The following is a 22,187-nucleotide window of genomic DNA, read 5'->3' as shown; positions in this document are numbered from 1 at the left end:
ATGCAGAACTTCCTATGAAAGTACAGGGCAGTGGCTTCTGTGCACAGACCCCCAAAGCAAGGAATTAAAGTGTCAGCATTGGTAGTGTTGCAACTGTGGAAGCAATAAGGCAGTGCTCTTTGGCTGAGCTCTTTCACTATGGTTTGAGTGGTAAAATAGGTATCTAGATTTCAACCTCCTAGCATGCAAGACAGCTTTAGTTTCCCAGTTTCCATTCGTAAAAACAAGAAAGATACGTGATTTGGATGTGTTCTTTTAAGTTTGGCTTGGGACTCTTGATTTTTAGCACAGTAGGATGGTCACATTCACACTGCTATATGAGTCCTGAAATTCAGCCACAGATTAATATATTCTGTTTTGTGGCTGAATGAATTATTCCACGTGAAGCTGTCTTCAGGCTTGCTTCTGCTACCCAAGCTAGCTTGATTAAAGCTAATTTGTGACTCCCTACCCTGAACTACAGTGTAGCTATACTATGCCTCATTCTTTCCAACAGCTACAATTTGTCTCCTCACTTCTGTTCTTGCAGGCCATGTATGAACAGAAACAAAGGGCAACACTTTAATAACAGCTATTATCTTCTGCCTTTTAAAAATTATCTGTTAATCAAACTGAAAAACATATCTTCCTTCTTCCAAGAGGAGTGAAATGAAGCCTAAACGGGAATCTCTGCCCCTGCATCACGCATTGGGAAGCCTCCAGATTGAATTGATTTATTATGGCCCACAAAACTCTAGTATCAGCTACAACTTTTGCCACATGTCTTCTGTGTTGTTATTAAAAATCAATTTCTCCAGAGAGAAAATGGCTTCCGAGTGACAGCGTGCAATCCGTTATTGTCAGCTATTTATTATCCATTTCTCAAAGGCATTTAAAAGAAAAAAACAACAGCAAAAGAAAAAAAACATCCACATTTCACAGAATCACAGAATGTCAGGGGCTGGAAGGGACCATTTCGTTGGTTGTTTTGGGGTTTTTTTATAAAAGGAATATAGAGATCTCATTACCTTCAGAAGTGTGGCCAGCAGGTCGAGGGAGGTGATCCTCCCCCTCTACTCAGCCCTGGTGAGACCCCACCTGGAGTACTGTGTCCAGTTCTGGAGCCCCTATTACAAGAGGGATGTGGAGGTGCTGGAGCGTGTCCAGAGAAGGGCCACAAGGATGATCAGAGGGCTGGAGCACCTCTCCTATGAGGGCAGACTGAAGGAGTTGGGGCTGTTCAGTCTGCAGAAGAGAAGGCTCCGAGGTGACCTAATTGTGGCCTTCCAGTATCTGAAGGGGGCCTACAGGAAGGCTGGGGAAGGACTTCTCAGGATCTCAGGTAGTGATAGGACTAGGGGGAATGGAATGAAGCTGGAGGTGGGGAGATTCAGGCTAGATGTGAGGAGGAGGTTCTTCACCATGAGAGTGGTGAAACCCTGGAATGGGTTGTCCAGGGTCCCGTCCCTGGAGGTGTTTAAGAGCAGGCTGGATGAGGCTCTGTCCAGCCTGATCTAGTGTGGGGTGTCCCTGCCCATGGCAGGGGGGTTGGAACTAGATGACCCTTGTGGTCCCTTCCAACCCTGAATGATACTATGATGATACTATGATGGTGTGTGCCTTTAAAAGTATTAGACCCTTCTCATACAGGCTTCTCTACTATCCAAATTCCTTGTTGTCTTTTTTGCCTCTCTATAGTAAATAAACTAAGTAGGTATGTGACATTCAGAATAATCACAGATGTATGATGAAGTTGATCTTTGACAGATATCTTACACTTTTCAGCACAAACCCAACTAAGAAAACTGTGGAGTCAGCATGCTTCTTTTAAAGCCTGAATATAAATCAGTGTTTACAATCAGGTCTTTAATCCCCAGTCTTCACCTGGTTTATCTATCATGGCAACCAAAGTGTGCTGGGGAGCAATTTCAGCAGAGATCCTTGACATTTTTTTTCAGAAGCAAAAGCTAGTATAAGTAGATTTTTGCACCAAAGCTACTGCAGTGAACTGTTGTGGGTTTGTGGTTTATTTTGTTGTTTCTTTTTTTTCTAAAACTAGTCTCTGTAGAAGCTAAATGTAAACAGATTTCAAAAGCCGAGATTGAGACACAGTAATTATGAATATTCAAACTCTCCTGTACATTTTATATTTTTGATGGGTTCACCTTCTTAACATACAACTGGATTTGTTATTCTTCAGCTTCTCTTGGAAGAAGTTTCCAAGACATCAAGGATGGGAAAATGTGCCCCTTCACAGAATAAATACTGCTGATGTGATCACTTCTGTGAAGATAAATAGAAGTTCTGCTGCCTGTTCAGGAGAATCCCCTTGCACATCATTAAGCAGTTTTAAAGATCAGAATATAATCTCATTATGAGTGGCTGCTTATTTAAATATGTTTGTTTCATTGAAAGAGGGGACATTTAGATGACAAGATATTGACTGGGCTTGATCTTGCTTCCTCATACCAACAGAAATACTCCTTATTTAATAGCTGTGGGGTATATCTCTGTCAGTTGGTCATTCTGTATAGAATTAGTGAAGGTGTTTTATCTGGAGGTACTGTGTGGGAGTTCATATCCTTCCTGTTCAGATTAATTGCTTGAAGATCCATCCTTATATATGCCAGCTATTATTATTCATAGCCAAAACCTAGGTATGCTTACAAGAGGAGGAAGTTTTGTATATACTGCCATCAAGAACTGGAGAGAGATGCCAGCAGGATAATTCTGGTATAGTTTTTGTGGTTTCAAGGTCTGTAGAAAAACTTTGCAGTGCATTAAGATAGAAACTGCAGCTGTGGTGAGGTAACATTGCATGTAGAGACATTGTTCACAGTCCATGGCAGGGCCCAGCCTCGTAGGAGACAGTGTGTATCTTCCCCTGGCAAGTCTGGCTTTCCTTGCTGTATCTATGCTGGTGTAAGGCAGTGTGTAAAGGTAGAATTCGAGAGAATTATAAGGCATTGTGTAGATCTTGGAGAAGTTTATAGGTGTTAAGGAAGAAAGGATGCTAAAAAGAGATGCTTTCATTTCCATCTGGGCCTATTGTGTATTTCCATGGGCCCAGGCATTTGGTTCATTTTAAATAAACTCCATGTGCACTATTTCAAGAGTCTGTACAGTCGCAGAAATAAAAAATAAGATGTGATTTCTGCTTCCACAGATCACCAGGTAAATTAGAAAATAAATGGCTGGAGGGAAAGAGCTGCAACAAAACTGACACACAGCAGGTTTCTGTTTTCCACCCTTCTCTGCCATGTCTGGAGCACTGACACTAATTTCTGGATCTGGGAAAGGGGACATAAAAAATACAGCAGTTTGCTATGACTGAACCAGCTCAGGGGAGAAGTGCAAAAGAAAATGTAATTCTAAAATATCGATGTCCTTTGCCTTTGCAAGTTTTCTACTAACTTTTTGTTTAAGAAACAGTCAGTGAGATCCTTCTGGCACCTTACAAATTTTCTCTGTTACTAGGAAACTAATATTCAATAACATGCAACCTAGAAAAGTTAGAATAAACGAGAAATATTTCTCTTTATGCGGGGTGTTTTTTGTTTGCTTGCTTGGGTTTTGTCAGATGATTATCTAGAAAATCAGAGCATGGAGCAGCTGAAGAGCTGGCTTTATTTATAAAATAAATGATTGTGTGTCTTCTCTTGTGCATTTTATGGACAGTTTTTATGCAGTTGTCACCTCCAGGATCCTGTGCCCTCCCACACACTCATTTGTTGCTGGCTGTTTTCCTGTCTGATGGGAGCATTGGTGCTGCAAGAAGTGCTCTTCCCTCTATTTGTCTGTCCCAACCTCTAGTGATGGTGCCCTACTCTGTCACAGCGTCTTCAGTTGCAATGAAAACAACAATTAATCACAAATAATGATTTTAGCTCTCAAAGTGTCTGCCACTTTGAATGCAAGTGTTGTGCTCTACAAGCTGCAAGAAAAAGCTTTCCATTTATGCTTGTCCATGTAGCACACATAAATGTATTTCTTAGGGAAGAGATAAAGTGGCTGTTTAAAATGTCTTGGGAGCAGTGGAGAGTTTTTCTGCAAGTATCCTGAAAATCCTGCTAGAAAAATGTTTGTTGCTTTGTGCAGCATTGAATAATATCCTAAAACAATTAATTTCTAGTCTTTTCCCTGGTAGCATAAGTGCATTTGTCAAATAGATTTTAAGAATACCATACAAAGAGATATTTCTTACTGTAAGAATGGGAAACTAGACCATGAAAGTACAGCTATATTTGCCCTCATGGGCCCTTGTTCTCTCCTAGGATCTCTCTGAAGTCAATATTTAATTTAACTTCCACAGTCCCTATTTGTCCTGTTCTGGTTTTTTTCTGTGTTTCTGGCTAATGGGATTCTATAAAAGAATACAGGTCTGTATGTGAGGGTCTGCTTGTCATCAATACACTTTTAATAGCATAAACAGTGTGTCACCCTTTTAATTTAAAACATTAGTCACCAACAATTCCAATTGTATCTTTAAATACCAGCATCTAGAAGCAGAAGTAATAAAGCATGGAAGCTCATGAGTTGTGAAGCTTGTAGAAACTGCTTCTTAAGCACCAATTTCTCACCTGTGGGAAGCAAATAAAATATTGTGGTTTGATACCTTCCCACTTCTCCTTTCTTCTAGGACACTCCATGGAAACGACATTTCCAGTGTTCCTGAAGGTTCTTTCAATGACCTGGTATCCCTGTCCCATCTGTAAGTACTTCTGTTGGGGTTCTTCTATTTCATTGGGAGTTTCAGGTTTATAAAACAGTACCTGTTAATACAAATTCAAATTGTATAATTTTCATATTCTGCTCTGGATAGTCCTAGTACATCTGTTCAAAGGAAATAAAAACCTACTAGAACTTCTTATTAGTTAGCAAAATATTTTCTTAAGGAAAACTAAATGAGCTAATGTGACAGTTTCCTCTTCTGTGGGCTTTGTGTTTAAGGGTTTCTTTCAGCATTGTCTGTGTGAAATGCAGAGTGTGTTATGGTCTGAGAGTGAGACAGGAAACCTCCCACAAAGAGCAAATATTAAGCAAATGTGAATTCTTTGCTTAATAAATGTCATATGTTTTGCATACTGAAATGTTGTCAGTATGGACTTGTTGCCGAATCACTACTTCAGATATATTATTTGATCATATGGAAATTGGTCATTTCACAGCATTAATACTTCATTCCGTAATTTTCAGAAGTTATTAGACATTTCAGATATTTCAGGAAATCACTGTTGTATTGGTGGAAGTCCAGGATATTTTGAAATGCAGTTCAGTTGATGAAAAAAGTGTAGAGACAAATAGCTGCAATCATTACAAAATATAACTGAAGGGTATTATTTAGTGCCAAAACAGCAAACAGAGATTGGTTTTTTCACTGAGATCATGTTAGACAATAGATGTAAAGGAAAAGGAATTTTGTGTAGTATGTTTCTTGATTGCTGTCCTCACTCAGAGAGTGGGGTATGCCCTGGCTGTTTTGGGAGGTGCCTGGTTTCATAAGCCCATATGGGTATTTGCTGCTCTGATGCTGCCCTCCGGCACTTGAGTTGCCGTTGATGTACACACACATGGAGACATACAAACAAATGGGTGTGCATTGCACAGAATCATAGAGTTATTCAGGATGGTAAAGACCTTTGAGATTATTAGGTTCAGCCATTAACCCTACTCTACCAAGTTCACCACTAAACCATATAGCTAAGCGTCACATCTAAACAAGCCTTAAACACCTCCACCTACAACACTTCTCTGGTCAGCCTGTTCCAATGCTTGAACACTCTTTCAGTGAATTGTTTTCCCTAATGTCTAGCCTAAACCTATCCTAATGCAGCTTGAGGCTGTTCCCTCTTGTTCTATCACCAATTACCTGTGAGAAGACCCCAGCACCTACCTCTCTATATTGTCCTTTCAGGCAGCTGTAGTGGGCAATAAGGTCTCCCCTTAGCCTCCTCTTCCTCAAACTAAACAGGCCCAGTTCCCTCAGTCGCTCTTCATTAGACTCATTCTCTAGGCCCTTCTCCAGTTTAATTGCTCTTCTTGGTACCTTCTCCAGCCCCTCAGTGTCTTTGATGTATTGGAGTGCCCAAAACTGAACACAGCATTCGAGGTGTGGCCTCACCAAAGCTGGTGCAGGGGGATGATCACTCCCTCACTCCTGCTGCGCACACCATTGCTGATCCAGGCTGGAATGCCATTGGCTTTCTTTGCCACCTGGGCACTCTGCTGGCTCATTTTCAGCTGCTTGTTGATTAGAACCCCCAGGTCCCCTTCTGCTGGACAAATTTTCATCCACACTTCCCTAAGCCTGTACCGTTCATGGGGTTGTTGTGGCCCAAGTGCAGGACCCAGCCTTTGGCCTTGTTGAAGCACATCCATTGACCTCAGCCCATTGATCCAATCCAAGCCTCTCTGCAGAGCCTCCCTACTGTCAAGCAGATCAACACTCCCACCTAACCTAGTGTCGTCTGCACATTTAGAAATGGTGCACTCCAACTCCTCATCAAGATCACTGATAGAGATGTTAAACAGAAGTGGTCCTAATATTGAGCCCTGAAGCATACCACTTGTGACCAGACACCAGCTGGATCTAACTTGATTTGACATAGGTTTTCTACATCCATTGCTGTCTTTGCAGTCTCTGACGTACTCTCCAGGACACTTACCTGAACACAAGGTTCAGTTTATATTTGCATATTTTCTGCGTAGCAAATACATGCTTGGACTGTTTATTTCTGTGTATCAACTTCCTGGCTCAGTTTCTCTCTGGACAATAACAATTAAAGATATCTCAGATTCGCAGGGACAGCAATCCTGTGAGCAGCTGTCCTGGATTGAGCCTACCCAGCTCAAGATAGAATGCAGAATTTACCCCAAGGGAATAAATAAGAACACTCACATGGAACTGGAAGTTAAATAGAAATAATATTTACAATAGTAAATGAAGTACAAAAGGTATTAAGGGAAAAGGATATATACAACCAGAATCGGCAATGGCCTCCCCCCACCCCGAGCAGGCCTAAGGTAGGCTCTGTTGCGCAGCAGAAATAGATTCCTGCCAGCCAGGCCTCCCTCCCACGCAGCCAAAAGCAAAAGCGCCATCTAAGAGCCAAAATACCCACGGCCAAGAGAGAGCTGACTGGAAGGTCTGCTCCTCATATAGGGATAATACAGGAAAGGGCATGGAATAACATATTAAAATATCCAATGCCTCCCCCTGGGGGCTTTCCATACCCTTGGGAGTTCTACTTGGTTCAAGTGTTAGTCCTTAACCTACAAGAGCAGCTCAATTTCAACTTCAGCTGAGAAATAACCTTCTCTGTTTCAAGCTTACACCTTGTCAGGGAAAATACTCTTTTTGCACAAAATGTACTTCTTCATGTTCCCAGTATAGTCAAGTCATTTTGTATGTTGTTTTGAAATGAAAGGCTGACTGACTGAGCTGAAGCCCTGTACCTCCTTTTGGAAGTGCAGTGACACCTTCCATACTGGGAATTTGGCTTCTGAGGGTATTTTTAGAACTCGGAAGATAAACATATCATGCCCCATTTGTTTGGATTTTCCTCAGGGTTTACTTTAAATGAAGTGCAGATACAATTTTCCTGGGTAAGCCACACACCTTAGGGAGTGATAAAAACCCCTTTGGCCCAATACAATCACTGCAGTCTATCTGTTTAGATATATGTGCTGCCAGAAATGTAAAATACACAAAGCTCAAATGAGCAGTAATAAATAGGATCCATAAAATAAATAAGACCTGTCTAGGGTGTAATTTGCACAGTTGAACAATTGAATTTTACAGTGCAGTTGTGCTCTCCAATTTCTTAAAGAGGATCTGAAACTTCTAGCAACCACAATGATTTTGCTTTTTGTGTGCCAGGAAAAGCTGTGCTTATCCAAATGAAGTCATACATAATTGAAAATAAATTCATTTTGAGCTCTTCATGATATATAGATCTTCAAGGAGCAAGCATGTACTGGAATAATTTTGAAACTGTTGCAACGGGTTGCTACTCATAAAGCTTATAATGCATGGGAGAACAAAATTGTATGCTGCATTTACAAACTGTGTGGCTAATAGTAGGATAGATATTATGGCTGGAGAAAGCTGACTGCCAAGGCATTGAGCCTGGGCCTTCTGCATCATTAAAGGTTGTCAGGGGGAAGAAGGAGGGTATCAAATTAACCTTGAGATCTGCAAGGAAATATTTGTGTAGTGTAGACAAAACTATTGATTTTAGTCAGTTGTTCGTAATAGCTTTAAATTAGAGTGTAATTGGAAAACCAAAATTGAGATCTAGGCACTTCCATCACTTTTTCCATAGCTGTTTAAAGCCTATGAGAAGATAGTCACCAAAACATGATTTTAAACATCATATCACTGTAATGTAACTGTTAAAACAAACTATGCAGAGGAAGGTTTGTATGTGGTACACACATAATGTTTCTGTTTACTATTTATTACTTTATTCACTTGAATCATCTATGTAAGCCATGCTGCTATTAATTTGTTTAGGACAAGGTAATGACAAATATGTTATAGCACTACTGTATTAATACTTAAAAAGAGCCCAAAATCTGTTGGGATATTGCTGGGACCTTCTTAGTTTAGGTCAGTTTCTGCCTTTGCTGTCCTCACCAATGGCTAATGCAGAGAATGCTGTAGCAGACTCAGTTTCTCAAACACTGCCACACATCAACTGAACCCTCATCTCCATGAGGGCACTACAAAGAGGCCCTTGGTAATAGATGCTAGGTATGGTAGGTATTGCCATCAGATGTGTTGGTAACTCAGATTCCTAATCCTGTTGAACAGTCTCATCTTTACTTAAATGTACGATAGTAACCTATAAAAATTAGAGATCTCCTCCTCTCTTTCTCTACATTATGGGTACAGTTATTTCAATTGACTTTATTCTAAGCTGCCTTATAACCAAAAAAACAAAAGAAAAAGAAGTGTCTGAACAGAAACATCTGCACATTATTTTGAAAATGCTAGGGATGATATTTTGTTATTGCACAAGATGTGTTTACCTTGTGGAAATATTTTGCTATAATGTGCAAAAAAATAGAGTATGTTAGAACTCATCAGTAAAAGTGCAGAGATTCACTATAGTTCCTAAAAGTAAGTAAAAGAACAAACAGCAATGCTGCAAACAAAAGAATATCTTACAATTTCTGTACTTGTACATTGTTATTGTCTAGTGTCTACAGAGCAGCTTTATTTCCAGTGTAGTTTATAAAGATTAATTAACAGGGTATCTGGCTTTCCATTTTGCTCCTATTCCCATTTTTTTATATGGCAGTTGTTCAACACTAAAGTTAATTTTTCAGTCCAGCTTTCACTGCTGCATTTTGCTTGACCTTGAACAAGTGAGCCAGTTGATCACAGTTACAGGGTTAAAAAGTCAACCCAGTAGTTTTTTTCCATTGTAAGCAATGGATTTAGAGAAGGAGTGGATGGATATTTTTTAATACTGTGCTGCAGTACACGTTTAATTTTGATGGATGAGCCCTAGACATGGTTTGAACCTATGAACTCTCATTATGAATCTGTCTAGGGCACACTGGGTTCATTAGTCACTCCAGTAGCAAAAGTATCAACAAATTTACTGAGGTTTCTATCTTAATAACCTGATATGTTCTTATTTGAAAGAAGCTTGAGTTTAAAATACCAGCTTAAAAATTTTTGATAACATATATGGTAATAGTCAAGTCTAAAAGCCCAATTTAAATTATTGGTTTCTTCAGTTTTGAAAGCCAGTATCCTCTGTATGTAGGTTTCAGCTACTGGGGAGACATTGACATGATTCGTCAGATCCAAACTAAATTACACAATTCACCATTACAATATGCTCATGAAGGCAAAAGGCTTAAATAAAATAAACCAGTGTCACAAATCTGATCAAAGTAATGTGTCTGGTGGCATTGTTCAAGCACAACTGTTTGATTTACTGTTTGAAAAAGGGACTGGTTGTTAGGTATTTATACAACCACCCTAAGTAATGGTGGGAAGAAAGAAAAAGAGTGGAAATACTGGAAGAGATAAAGGTAAAATACATTCTGAATGCATCATGGAATAGAATGCTCAGAAGATCTTTCCCACATTTTAAAGTAAAGCATTCCTGTAAATGTACAGAATAAATTGTGCCTTCAACAAGATCAGAGGTGCCATCTTTGCTTGCAAGCTGAAATAACTGTTGTCAACTGTTCACACCACCAGGGCTCTTGGCACCAACCCTTTGTACTGTGACTGTCACCTCCGCTGGCTCTCCGAGTGGGTGAAGGCAGGGTACAAGGAGCCGGGGATAGCCCGCTGCAGTGGGCCTGATGCCATGGTGGACAGGCTGCTGCTCACAACACCCACTCATCACTTCCAGTGCAAAGGTAGGAGCAAGCTGGTGGGCTCTCTGTTCTCTCCTGCTGCTTTCCCTCATGTTCAGAACTTTATTGTTATACTCTTGCAATCTATTTGGTTTTAAAATGAGTTTGGAGGAGATATGGGTTTTTTTCTGTGCCATCACTTTACATTCACGTTGCCTTTTACAGTTAATTGTACCACCGGAAAGAAAACCAGCAAACCTCAGAAGAGTTAGTATTCCTATTGCTCACACCAGATTATATAATGGCAAATTAACAGGTAGGATGTTAGAACTTGCTTGAGCAAAAAAATTAGGGTTTGCCTTCTACTTACCCCAGAAAAGTTGGCTAAAATACGGGTTATTTTAAAGATATAGAGCACTCTAGTTATTATGTAATTTACTTGAAAACTGAGAAACAGAATTCTTCTGAAAAGTGAGTAGTTACCAAAAGTACATTTTCACTTGAAGATCTACAAAGGTCCTTATCAGCTCGCTATCAGGAAAATGCTTTTATCAGAATTCAGTGTACTCTCATTCTGGAGTGTACACTGTAGCAGCTAGTAATGGTTAGAGGGAGGTCAGTGACAGGAGTATGCTTTATTAGAAAGGGGTTAGACAAATTGTAAGGAGCACACTTTTGTGGATAAAATATCTTATTAGTGAATGCAGATTAGGATATACCTGCATGTTCTTACTGTAAAAAATGTTTGGGAGGTTCACTTAGGTTACCATCAAGTACATGAAGATGGAGTTGTATTTATAGTCGAAAAGATGGGTCAGTAGCCTCTCCTGGAGATGGAAATGAGGACATAAAGCCTGTTTTTATGTCTCTCAGAGTGCCATGCACATTTACAGTACTCTTTGGCAGCATGATTTTATAGAGGCTGGGATTAAACTGCTGAACAAAGAAATGGTGGTGTTGAGGTGGGTTTACGACACAGGTTGCCAAGCCTGAGCTGAATTTTGTGTCTTTTCAAATATGTTTTTCACAATTTTAACTGTGTAATTTAATTACTTAGAGATGTCAGTCTCAAAACTATCAGAACTCTGACTATAAATACCAGAGCTACTGCCTTTCTAGCAGTCTATCAAGTGTGAAATACAAATATAACCTAAATACTGAAAATACCAAATAAGGTACCTGGTCACACAAAGTGAAACAAAGAAAATGATGTTTTCATGTTAAACAGAGAGCGAAGCTCAGTGACTTCAGTCTGAAATAGTGATGTACAAATACTTAATGCTCACTTGTCTCTCCAAACTAAGCAAGGAACTCTTAGACAAAAGAGAAGTAAACCTGTGATCCAGACTGTTAAAACAGCTATATGGTTATATGTAAATATTACTTTTGTCCTCTAGAAAGCTGGTGGTTGGGGTTTCTACTATCTGAACTGTCTCCATGGCTTGCTTTATCTGAATAGAAAAGAGGAAAAAAGTGTTGACCCAGATGTGGCCTTTGGACAAGCAGAATCTGGATGGTCTGGATGAGAGGCAATATATTTCAAGAAGCTCCAAGCTCCAGAAGAATTCACCTTTTCTCATTACAATACACACATTATGAAAAACAGTACATGATTTGGTAGTCTGATTGAACTCACTTCCCACATGCATATTTAAGACCTAGTGCCTCACACTATTCTTTGTGGCCATTGGTGATGCTCCTCAGTGGTAAAGCAACAGGGTGTATATAACATGCCAAGTGCAGCTTTACCCTCGGGCTGGGGCCCTGCATGTTGCCTCCCTCAAGGTTCACTGTGGTCTCAGTTTGTGCTGCAGCTGTATCACCCTCTCATTGCGAGCTCCAGCTGTGACGTGTGCCTGTCAGCAGTAGTGACACAGAGCATCTATACTTTTGCCTGTGTAGATCAGTCCTAGCTCAAGTTCTGCAAGCGCAGAGCTCAGGGTACTCTGAACCGCCCTGTTCCCCAACAAGTCAGCTCATGCTGAGCTTCGTACCTTGAAGTGCTTTTATAAAGGTAGTGCAGAGATGTCCTCTGTGACCTCCAGTAATTTTGCAGTAAAGATTAACTTATTCCTGTTAAAATTATGTTTTTAGCCTGTGACTGAGCAGAAGGTTATGGCTCAGCAGAGCCAAGAGAGTAAAAGTATGTAATGTGCAAGTCATGCAAACTCAGCTCTGCTTTTTATTAAATTGCTCTCCTAGTTATGCAGTAGAAGAAAGGAATGTGCTGGGCTGAGGGCATTTGGCTATATGGATTTATAAATCACATCCACAAGGGCAAACTAAGAAACTTCTTAACTGTGAGGAACTAACCCTGTTCTTATTAGCTCCCGCATTGATTAGCTTTGATCTATGCTATAGAAATAAATGGAAAGTATATGCAAGTGTATTATGAAACAAATAAATACCAGAATGAATTGTGGCTTAGTGACCTCTAAATCTACAGGAGCAGCACTGCTGTCTGTCTCATGAGCTGTCCCCAGAGCTACCTTCATATATTCTTTACATAGTCTATCTTCAAGACAAAAGTAGCTCAGATATGGCACATTCAGTGCCAGGAATTCAGATGCTACTTCCTCTACTGTCTAACTCCAACTTAAAAGCATATATGTCATTTATTTAGACCCAAACACAGAGACAGAGGAGGACAACAACACTCTTTTATGTATTTTTTTTAGATTTGTTACTTCTTGTGTATTTTTTACCTCATCATTGCATGTTGCATTCTAATCAGTGGTCCTGATAACACCACCATTGGTACAGGATTAGGATATAGCCTTTACACTGCAGGTACTTTTCATTTGAGACTTCTTGGTACCCATTTATGTCATGTCCTTACCCACTGTTGGTGCTGTGCCATGTTCAAAGCTAATAGTGAAGTTTGTCTCATACAGGATGGTCCAAAGCAAATCCTTGATTGGAGGGATTTTTTTTTATCCCAAGTTTTGTTTGTGTTCTAGAGCTCCACTTTGTCTCTAGCATCAAGTATAAGATACTTTTCTTCACTTTCAAGATGTCTCACAATTTACCTTTTCTTATAATTTGTCATGCAAAAACTCTGTGTGCACTTCTGATTAGCACAGTACCAATTTTAAATTATTTTAGAATGTGTTTTCTTTAAACTTAAATAAAATTATTATAGGTCTTTACTGCCTATATCATTTAAGCCCTTGTAAAGTTTAAGGTTGGGTTTTTTTCATGTGTGTAAAAGCCATTAACTCATTAATACTTGAAATATGGCATTTCAAAATCACCATTCCTTTAACTGAGAATATAACTGTCTAAATTAGCTGTCTGTAAAACTTCAGCAATAAAATATTGACTGACTTGGTATCCTAAATGTACTTAGTATTGTTTTGGTCTCTGTTCTTTTTCCTGTTCACCCACAAAAATCACCACTCTTCTGGAAGAGTTCTGTTGAGAATGATTCTTCTGGGCAGAACAGGAAGAAAATAAGTTTTAAACTCTCTTTAAAATTAAGGATGGTAGAACACTTTGCACCTAAATATTCCCCTAAGCCCCATACTAAATCTTTTTTTGTGCATGTTTTTTATTTCTGTTGTTGCATCTGCACTTTCATTCTTGTTACCAGCCATAGAAATGTCATGTTATAGTTCCCTGGGGGTTGCTATTGCAGAATATCCAGCCCTGAGCGAAGGAAAAATTGCTGAAAGCCACATATATATAAGGCTACTCTCTGGAGAATCCCAGCATGTTTTTTCAGAGCTCATGTTTGCATATCCAGGAGAATATAAGCATCACTGACATTTGCCTAGCACTTGATTTAAGTATTAAAAACCTCTCTGATCCCTGGGAATCCCATGCTGCCATGTAAAGTTGCACCTGCAGCATGTGTGTTTGTGCCAGCGCAGGGTGAATACTGCAGTAGGAAGAAATGTCTTGTGTGAGTATGGGAAGTATGAATTTTGTCATCCAGTGCTCTCTTAATCTCCTGTGTTTCGCCTTTCCAGATCCAGTAGATATCAGTGTGGTGTCCAAGTGTAACCCGTGCCTTTCCAACCCGTGTAAGAACAATGGGACATGCAACAACGATCCAGTGGAGTTTTACCAATGCACTTGCCCTTTTGGCTTCAAGGTATGAATACAAATTAACTACATGAGAAGAATACAGTGTTCTTCATTGCTTCTGATTTCTTAAGTGCTATACCATGAGGACTCAATTTTACAGGCAACTGAGCTCAGGATCAAAAGATCCCTTACTCAATCAGATTGTATATGACCTTTCAACTGCATCCCACTACAAATTTTATCCCAAACAATCAGAAAGACTTTTTTCTCTCTGTACTCTGACTATACATATTGTCCTGAGAAAGTTGTTCTATCTGTCTCTGCTTCAAGCTGGGTTGTTGGACCAGGCAATCTCTAGAGGTTGCTTCCAACCTTGGGCATTCTCTAATTCTGTGACATAGATATCCATATAAAATGGCAAGTTGATTTTATCTTCTTTTTAATTTCTTTTCTTTTGCCACCAACAAGATAACCATTTCATAGGCTGTCAGGACAATGAGGAGGCAGTTCAGTTTAGAATTAAGGGTCAACTAAGTCCTCAATAACAGAATGTTGACACCTGCTGGTTTACATCCATCTGACACAGACTGATAAAAAGGTGATAACTGGTTAGAAGAAACAACCACTAGCTCAGTTGTCTCTGATGTGTGATCACTAATGTCCATAGGGTGAGGTGCAAATATGAAATCCTGGTAATGCCAAGCATTGTGAGCATGTGAAAAATCATGCTACCAAGTAATTTCTTTGGTAGTAATGAGCAACCCCCCATTGTTAACACTGCATCAGGAGAGCTTGAGGCTATCAAGACTTTGTTTCAGAGTCACTATAACTGCAAACCTAGCTCAGTAGCCAGTAGCTACAGGATTAAGTATAAGTATTAAATGAGGCATATGATCTGTTCTCAGCCTGGGGGAGATCAGATGTTATGGCCAAAGAAGTAGGCTGCATCCTGTAGGCTTTGATTTTATTTGCCTCATTGGATATTTCTTACAGAGTCTTGGTCACTTGAAGCAGATGCTCATAAAACACAGAGTAATAAGAAATATAGGGAAAAAACAGAACGGCAAAACCAGACATGTGGGAAGTAAACATGAGTATCCAAGTCTTATATTTCAGGTAGGATTTAGGAATTGGTTTTGATGACATAGCCATTTCCCTTCCCTGTTTCCTTAGTATACATCCCAGCTGGTAACAGAGTAATTGTAGTAGGTCCGTGAAACAGTGGAAAAGGGAAGATGTAAGAGCTTATTTCTTGTACTTCAGCCCAGTGCCCCCATGCCTAGTACTTCAGAATAACAACAATTCTCTTAAGTAATTGAAAAAGCCATTGGAAATTTCCTCTCATTGGAAACCCTTCTGTGCATGAGCATATTAACCAGCAACTTTACTAAGATCTCGAAAGAACACAGTCAAAATCTCATATAACTGAAACTAACTACTTGGTAATAATTCCTTTGTCTTTGCAATGAGGGAAACTGTGGCTGTTTATCTCCTCAGGTTAATAGAATAATGGCCATTTTAATTTGATGTTGAATTCTTCAGAAGAGAATAGTGGAGTGTTAGGATGACCTGAAAAGGAAACACTTTTAAAACTAGCAGGAAAATACATAAATATTTTTATAGATCTTACTCTGTAAGGCACATATCCAGGTTATTTGAAGTAGAAATATTGTTGCTTTTGAGCATATCTCCTTTTTTTTCCCTTAAGCTTTTTGGTTTGGGTCTTTTTTTTTTTACTGTTTTTATACTAGTAAATGCACTAGTACAGATATATTTTTACTGCTATAAGACATATTTAAACAGGGGTAATTTATTAAAAAGAATACTCAAAAGTATCCTCCAGTTATACCAACACTTTATAGTGGGCATTAGACCTCAGTATGCACCATTTTACTTAGGTTTTGATAAACCCTTGAAGTGACTCAGTTTAAACATCTCAGGGCATCCAGCTTTCCTTCTCCCTCTCACACTTTCTCAGGTAACATTCAGTGCATGAATGCAAAATCTAAACCCACTTGTGAGCTTGTAAGCACCAAGCTGTCATCCAAGCATGGCAAAGAGCAAACAGATCCAGGCATGGCACTTAGAGCAGAGTTTAAAAATACTGACTGGATAACAGTACAAGGAGAATTGGTGGAAATTTAATAAGCAAAAAAGAACTGTGTGTCTTTACCACAGGTTTTTGAATAAAAATGAAAGATGACAGGTCCAAATGCAAACCATATGAAAGGAGCGCTCTATCTACCACGCTGTTCTCCACCAGAGATTCATGCTAATTCAATAACAATACCTTGCTTCCTTCTCACCAGCCAGCACCAAACAGCTCTATCCATCTGGAAGCTATTTCCCAGACCTTGATAAATTGCCCTAAATCTGCCCTCTCAGCATTTGTTTTTCCTTGTTTGATGTAGATTTTGAAAAAAATCCTGTGTGGAAGAGTGAATCAATAAAGTGAAAACCCACCCTGTTTTCAAATGTAAGCTCATTCAAATGAGCTGACAGCTTTATACTGCTCCCTGGAAGGGGACTGATGGCTACAGACTGCTTTCTGGGGTTCCTGTGCTCATGCTAGCCTTCAGAAAATAAACAGTAGGCCAGATAGCAGAAAGCCACCTAAATTACCAGCGGCCAAACTGGTGCCTGATGGATTCAGGCACTTCTACCAGTTAAATGTAGTCACAAAAGATCATCACATTGATGATCACTCAGTCTCTTAGTTTTCATCATCACATGACTGTTTTCATTATGGAATCTATACCTTATGGAGATTTTAGCAATGTGTAATGCTGCCCATGATGGGTCTGGGTAAACTTTAAAGTGAGATAACTCATCGACCACACGAGCTGAGAGGCCAGCAGGCTGAGCAGTTGTGTTTGATGAGGACAGAAGTACAGATTGCTCGCTGAGGGCCAGGAAAGACTGTGTGCTGATAGCTGACTTTGCTGCTGCTCTTCCCTTAAAATGGGGGATGAGTGCATTTGCTATAGAAAAGTCGTGGCTGAAACAGTACTTTTGTGGTTTTTTTGGGGGACAAAGCTCCAAAGGCAGTGGGAGATGGTGTGAGGGTGCTGCCCATGGTGGCCAGTAGGCTGGATCAGCTGAGCTCCAGGGTGCCACCAATGCTGGCAGGAAATGTTTCTTCATGTTACAAAGCTTGTGTTTTCTTATTAAACACAGGCATAGGTGTAATTATCCAGCAGAGTTTTCTTTACCTTCTCCATAGCATTCTTTGAAAGATTATTTCAATAATATGTGTGACTTAGATTGTTAAGTATGATTGCAAGCAGAGAAATGAAGCTTTCTTCTGCTTTAAATTCTGCTGGCCACCTGCAGTGCAAGTGTGTGCAAGTGCAGCTGGTGGCTGGTAAACAGATAACGGTACCATACTAATTCATTTGTCCTGCAGAGTGTTTGGCTTTGATGTGTTCCCATTGATACTGTAAAATCAAGTCTATGGGTGTTAGAATTCAAGAAAATAATCAAACTTGCAATCAGTAAGCCATTGAGAAAGGATTTACTTGAATAGCTGTAGTAAAAACTAAGGTAAGTGAAACCTACACAGTGTATTTTGCCATTTCTGTATCCAGAAAATGCCCTCTTGGATTTTCTGCCTGATTTTTGTCTCTTTCATACTGCTTTTTCTTAAACCTGAGGTAACAACAAATGAAAGGGATTTATTCATTAATCTATTTATTTATTTATTTCAAGTAGAGCTATTTGTAGAACTGGGGAAAAAAGAGTTTAAAATACATCTGTGTTTTATCTGAAATGAAAGAACATTTCCAACTCAGAATATTAAATGCAGTACCTGCCTAGGCATCACCATACGCTCTTGGGTTGTCAGATAAATGGGAGCCTGAGCCTTTGGGAGGTAGAATGTTTGTCAACTCTGGGTTCTGCTGTTACTGAAAGCTGTCTGAAATAGAAAGTGCAGACAGGTAAAATCAGTAAAGCACATATCCCACCTTTAAGGCAACAGATGCTGATGCATGTCTGTGGTAGAGTTGCTGTGTAAATTTTATCCAACTGTTCACCTTCCTGTTGAGTTCAGCCAGTGTCCTGACTTTCCTAGCAGCACTGCAGTATCTTGAGGGTTCAAGCAATTTCACCAGTCATCCAGAATGACAGATGCAATTGGAAAAATCCTGGGTAAAGCTCTTGAGCTTTGGAAAGGCAGCATTCTTTGCAGCCAGACTCTTGTGGTGGGAGACATTCTAGTGAAGCCAGAAAGATATTTAGTGAGGAAGCTGGCTCCAAAGTTTTACTAGGAAATTGGCTCTCCCTCCTCCCTGCCCCCTGTGCCAGGTTTTCGTCCCTGGAAAGAGGGTTAGAAATTGAGAATCTCATAGCGGTGTCTCTGGAATATGCAGGATTTGTCTATCACATGTAAACAGATACAAGTGATGTGCTAGCACTTGAGCAGGTAGATGTGGCTAAGCAGAAGCTGTGACTGCTCAGCACAGGGCTAAAAGCAGATTATATCCTTACAGACCCCATTCCATTATCATGGACTCAGCGCTGCACTGACTGCATCCTTCACTGATGGGGGTGCACATGGCCTTGAGTTTTCTTGGAGCACAAGCAAAAGAAGTTTGCTGTATTTGTACTTTGCTGTCCAGATGCACTTTTGCAGCATTGCATGAATGATCTGTCTGAGTCCTGGAATAATGGAATACTCAGCACAGAACTGATCTTAAAATGTAGAGATGGTGGTGTTTGCTCCTAGACTGATATTCTGGCTGGATCCTGCAGTTTAAGGCTGAAATAGTACAAATTCATTCTAATGGGCCAGTTTCTCAGTTATGCTGGTTTGGGTGGGGTTATATGAATGTCACCAAGTGCAGGGTTTGGCTGCTGATGCATGCCAGCTGTACAAGAGTCCCTGCCTAGTTTGTCAGGCTAATACTCTTTGGAAATGTAGCTCTGTGCTTTCGTTCCACTGGATCTATTAACATATACATAGAAGTCCCTATATACATCATTCAGTGCACAACTAAATCCCCAAGTTGGAATTGCAAAAGGAGGAGGAATTGGAAGGAATTCTAAAACGAGCCTGCCCTCATCCATGTGAGTCAGGAGAGCAAATGCCTCTTCCTCCACGTGTCACTTTGTCTTGGCCTCTTTCTTCTCCCAGTGTCAGGGTTGGTGGGACAGGCAACGGAATGTAAGCTCAGAGCCAAGTTTTCATATGCAGCAAAATACTGTTTGTGTGAGGTGATTCTGCCTTCAACTTTCATTCTAATAAGTTCTCCTGGAGCATGTGTTTATGGCATCTGGAGTGTTTTATTTTGTATTTGTTTGTTTTAACCATACTTAAAATGCTTATTAATGAATGTTGAGGCATCATTTTCCACTCTCAGTAAAATAAAGGAGAAAGCCTTTGGGGATGAGAGGTAATGGGTGGCTGTGTAAAACGAGTAGACCTATATTTATGGTTGGATTTTTAGGGCAAACACCAGTGTTAGCAGTAGGTTGGTTTAACTTCATATAATCCTCCTAGGCCAGGAAAAAACACTGCCGAAATCACATTATTTTCCTGTGTATGCTTGTTCTCCTAAACTTAACCATGCATCACTCAGACTTGTGTTTCTTTCTTCTTGCCCTTTACATTGTAGGAGGACTAAAGAAAATAGAGATTTACATCCAGAAAAGCATAAAAATGAACAGCTTAAGGCAGGATTAGCAGCACAGTTACTGGCTAAAGGTGGTGAGGCATGCATACACCCAGTGCAAGCCCCGTAAAAAGCATAGTAATGCATTGTGACATGCCCTAATGAGGGCTCTGAACAGTAAAGCCAGCTCTGAAGAATTATTTCCATTTTTGTTAGGCCAACAAGGCAGCAGATGTTAAGCAGCTTCAGGCATTTGCTCTGTGCGTGTATGCGTGTGTGTGTGTACGCTCAGTGCTGCATCAGGAGAAGTTGTTGGGCAGTTCAAGTGGATAGTAAACCATACCACAGCTGGGCACTGTTGTATTCATTCTTTTGACAATGTGGATTATTCCCTCTCCACTTTGTTTTTACTCTTGTTTTTCTGGTCTAGTTCTAAATGCCTTAAGAGACCAGAATTCTTTCTTTTCTCAGGGTAAGGAACAAGTCTTTGTTGGCGTTTATCCTGCATTTCAGGCTCTTGTTCCTGTGTTTGCCTGGCCCTAATTCACTAGATAATTTTTCTTCCTCTGTGGTTTGTCTGTGTTTCAGGTGATTGCTAGTTGCTGTAACTCTGCTTAGTCAAGTTGTGTTTAACCAGCTCTTAATTTTCTGCATCCCACCATTTCCACACAATTGAATCAAAGTGGTTGGCCACAGCTGAAAATCCTTATTGATAGATTTTTTTTCTTCTGATTGTCCTCTGTTATCCTTGAGACTTTCTTGGCATTGCCTGTACTTGACAATAAGGCTTTGGGGTTTCTTTTGTTGTCCAAGAACATGAATACAGCTTGTCCTAGGAGGTTAATTGCCTTATTTTCCTCTTTCCTTTGGGGGTGGTGGAATTGATGAAGTTGCTGTAAGGAGGCTCAGCTGAAAATAAAACTTTCTTTGTCGTGAGAGAGTAAACTCTGTGGTGTTAATAGAAATGATATAATGCCAGATTAGCTTGAGAATTAGCAGATTACTGAGTGAGGTATGTGCACACACTGCAGGTGAAGTTGTACTGCTGCTGACGGTGCAGGTTCTAGTGCTGAGCTGCTGCCTCCGTAGCCCTGGAGTTCCCCTCCTTGTGCTTCTGAGCACCTCTGAAAGAAACAGTGTGCTCTTGCTCGTTGTCATCGTGGGCATGTTCAGTTTCTGAAAATTTTATTTGCATGTTTGATTCTGAAAACATTACTGCCTTCCTGGGGTACCTGTCACAGTTCAATCCGCTATCACATTACAGCCTTGATTTATGCCAGAAAACCTTTCCGGTATCTCTAACCTGGCAAGCCTGGTACGTAAAGTTTTGGAGAGCTTCCAGAAGTAAAACAGATTATACTGGCATTTTAGCTACTATAAGATGTATTTTTGTGTGAGGTATTTTATCAGTACATAGTTGTTCCAAACCAAAAGCCTGCACCCTTAACAGACAGGAACACACCAGCAGAAGTTTCTTCAAATGGGCTGTGACTCTTTCCAGTACCTTTGACTGTATTTATTTCAGAAATACAGTGAGTTCTGTGGAGAGATTTTTAATCACATAAGCCCTGCCTTGTGTTGGGTTTCACTGGGTTCCTGGATGATATGTCTCTGCTCTCTCCTGCAGGCTGTGTTCAGTAGCTTATGTGTCACAGTATCACATTGCCATGAGCAATAAAACACAATAGTTAAATACACAAATGTCCAGTCTTTATAACCCTCTCTACAGTGTTCATGTTAAAGAAGAGGCACTGACTTTTGATAGCCTAAGGGGAAAGCTTTGTTGTCACTGCAATGTGTATTTTTAAATAAAGAGGCACTGATGTGTCTTAAAGGTACTGAAAATGTTGTTCTCATTCATGAGTACTGCTTGAATAAGACACTACATATAAAATATTCAATGTAAGTTTTACATCGAATATTTTGGTTCAGATTTGATGTATAAAGGCAACCCTGGGCAAAATCAACTATTTTCCATGTCCCTAATTTTCTCCTGCATCTCCCAAAACATTGACACAGTGATCTGCATCCACCAGTTGATCAAGTAACCTAGGAAGCTTTAGAGCACCTGTCCCATCCAGTTTGGCCCCCCTGGACTCAGTGCAGATATGTGCTAGTTGAATTGACTCTGTGATAGATTAATGACATATCTCATGTCATTGATTGAAAGCCCAAAAGACCATTGAAAGCCAAGGTACTTATGCAAGGAGAGGTTTAGAAGGACAATTAGGATTTACGTAGTAA

The 22,187-nt window shown here is 40.0% G+C and overlaps 1 protein-coding gene across 2 annotated transcripts in view; it reads left to right on the top strand.

Moving 5' to 3' along the window:
• Positions 1–22,187, top strand: part of SLIT3 (slit guidance ligand 3) — a 517,496-nt gene that overhangs the window by 426,125 nt on the left and 69,184 nt on the right. For both annotated transcript variants that reach the window (XM_068158541.1, XM_068158532.1), the window contains 3 exons: positions 4,619–4,690; positions 10,202–10,365; positions 14,274–14,398. In XM_068158541.1, the coding sequence (XP_068014642.1) occupies positions 4,619–4,690; positions 10,202–10,365; positions 14,274–14,398 (361 nt within the window). The remainder of the gene's footprint in view (positions 1–4,618; positions 4,691–10,201; positions 10,366–14,273; positions 14,399–22,187) is intronic.

This window comes from Melanerpes formicivorus, unplaced genomic scaffold (assembly GCF_026170545.1).
Source record: "Melanerpes formicivorus ecotype bairdi unplaced genomic scaffold, bMelFor1.0.p_v2 SCAF_2, whole genome shotgun sequence".
Classification (NCBI taxonomy): domain Eukaryota; kingdom Metazoa; phylum Chordata; class Aves; order Piciformes; family Picidae; genus Melanerpes; species Melanerpes formicivorus.
The sequence above is the reverse complement of the archived record's forward strand: the minus strand, read 5'-3'. Positions and strand labels throughout refer to the sequence as shown.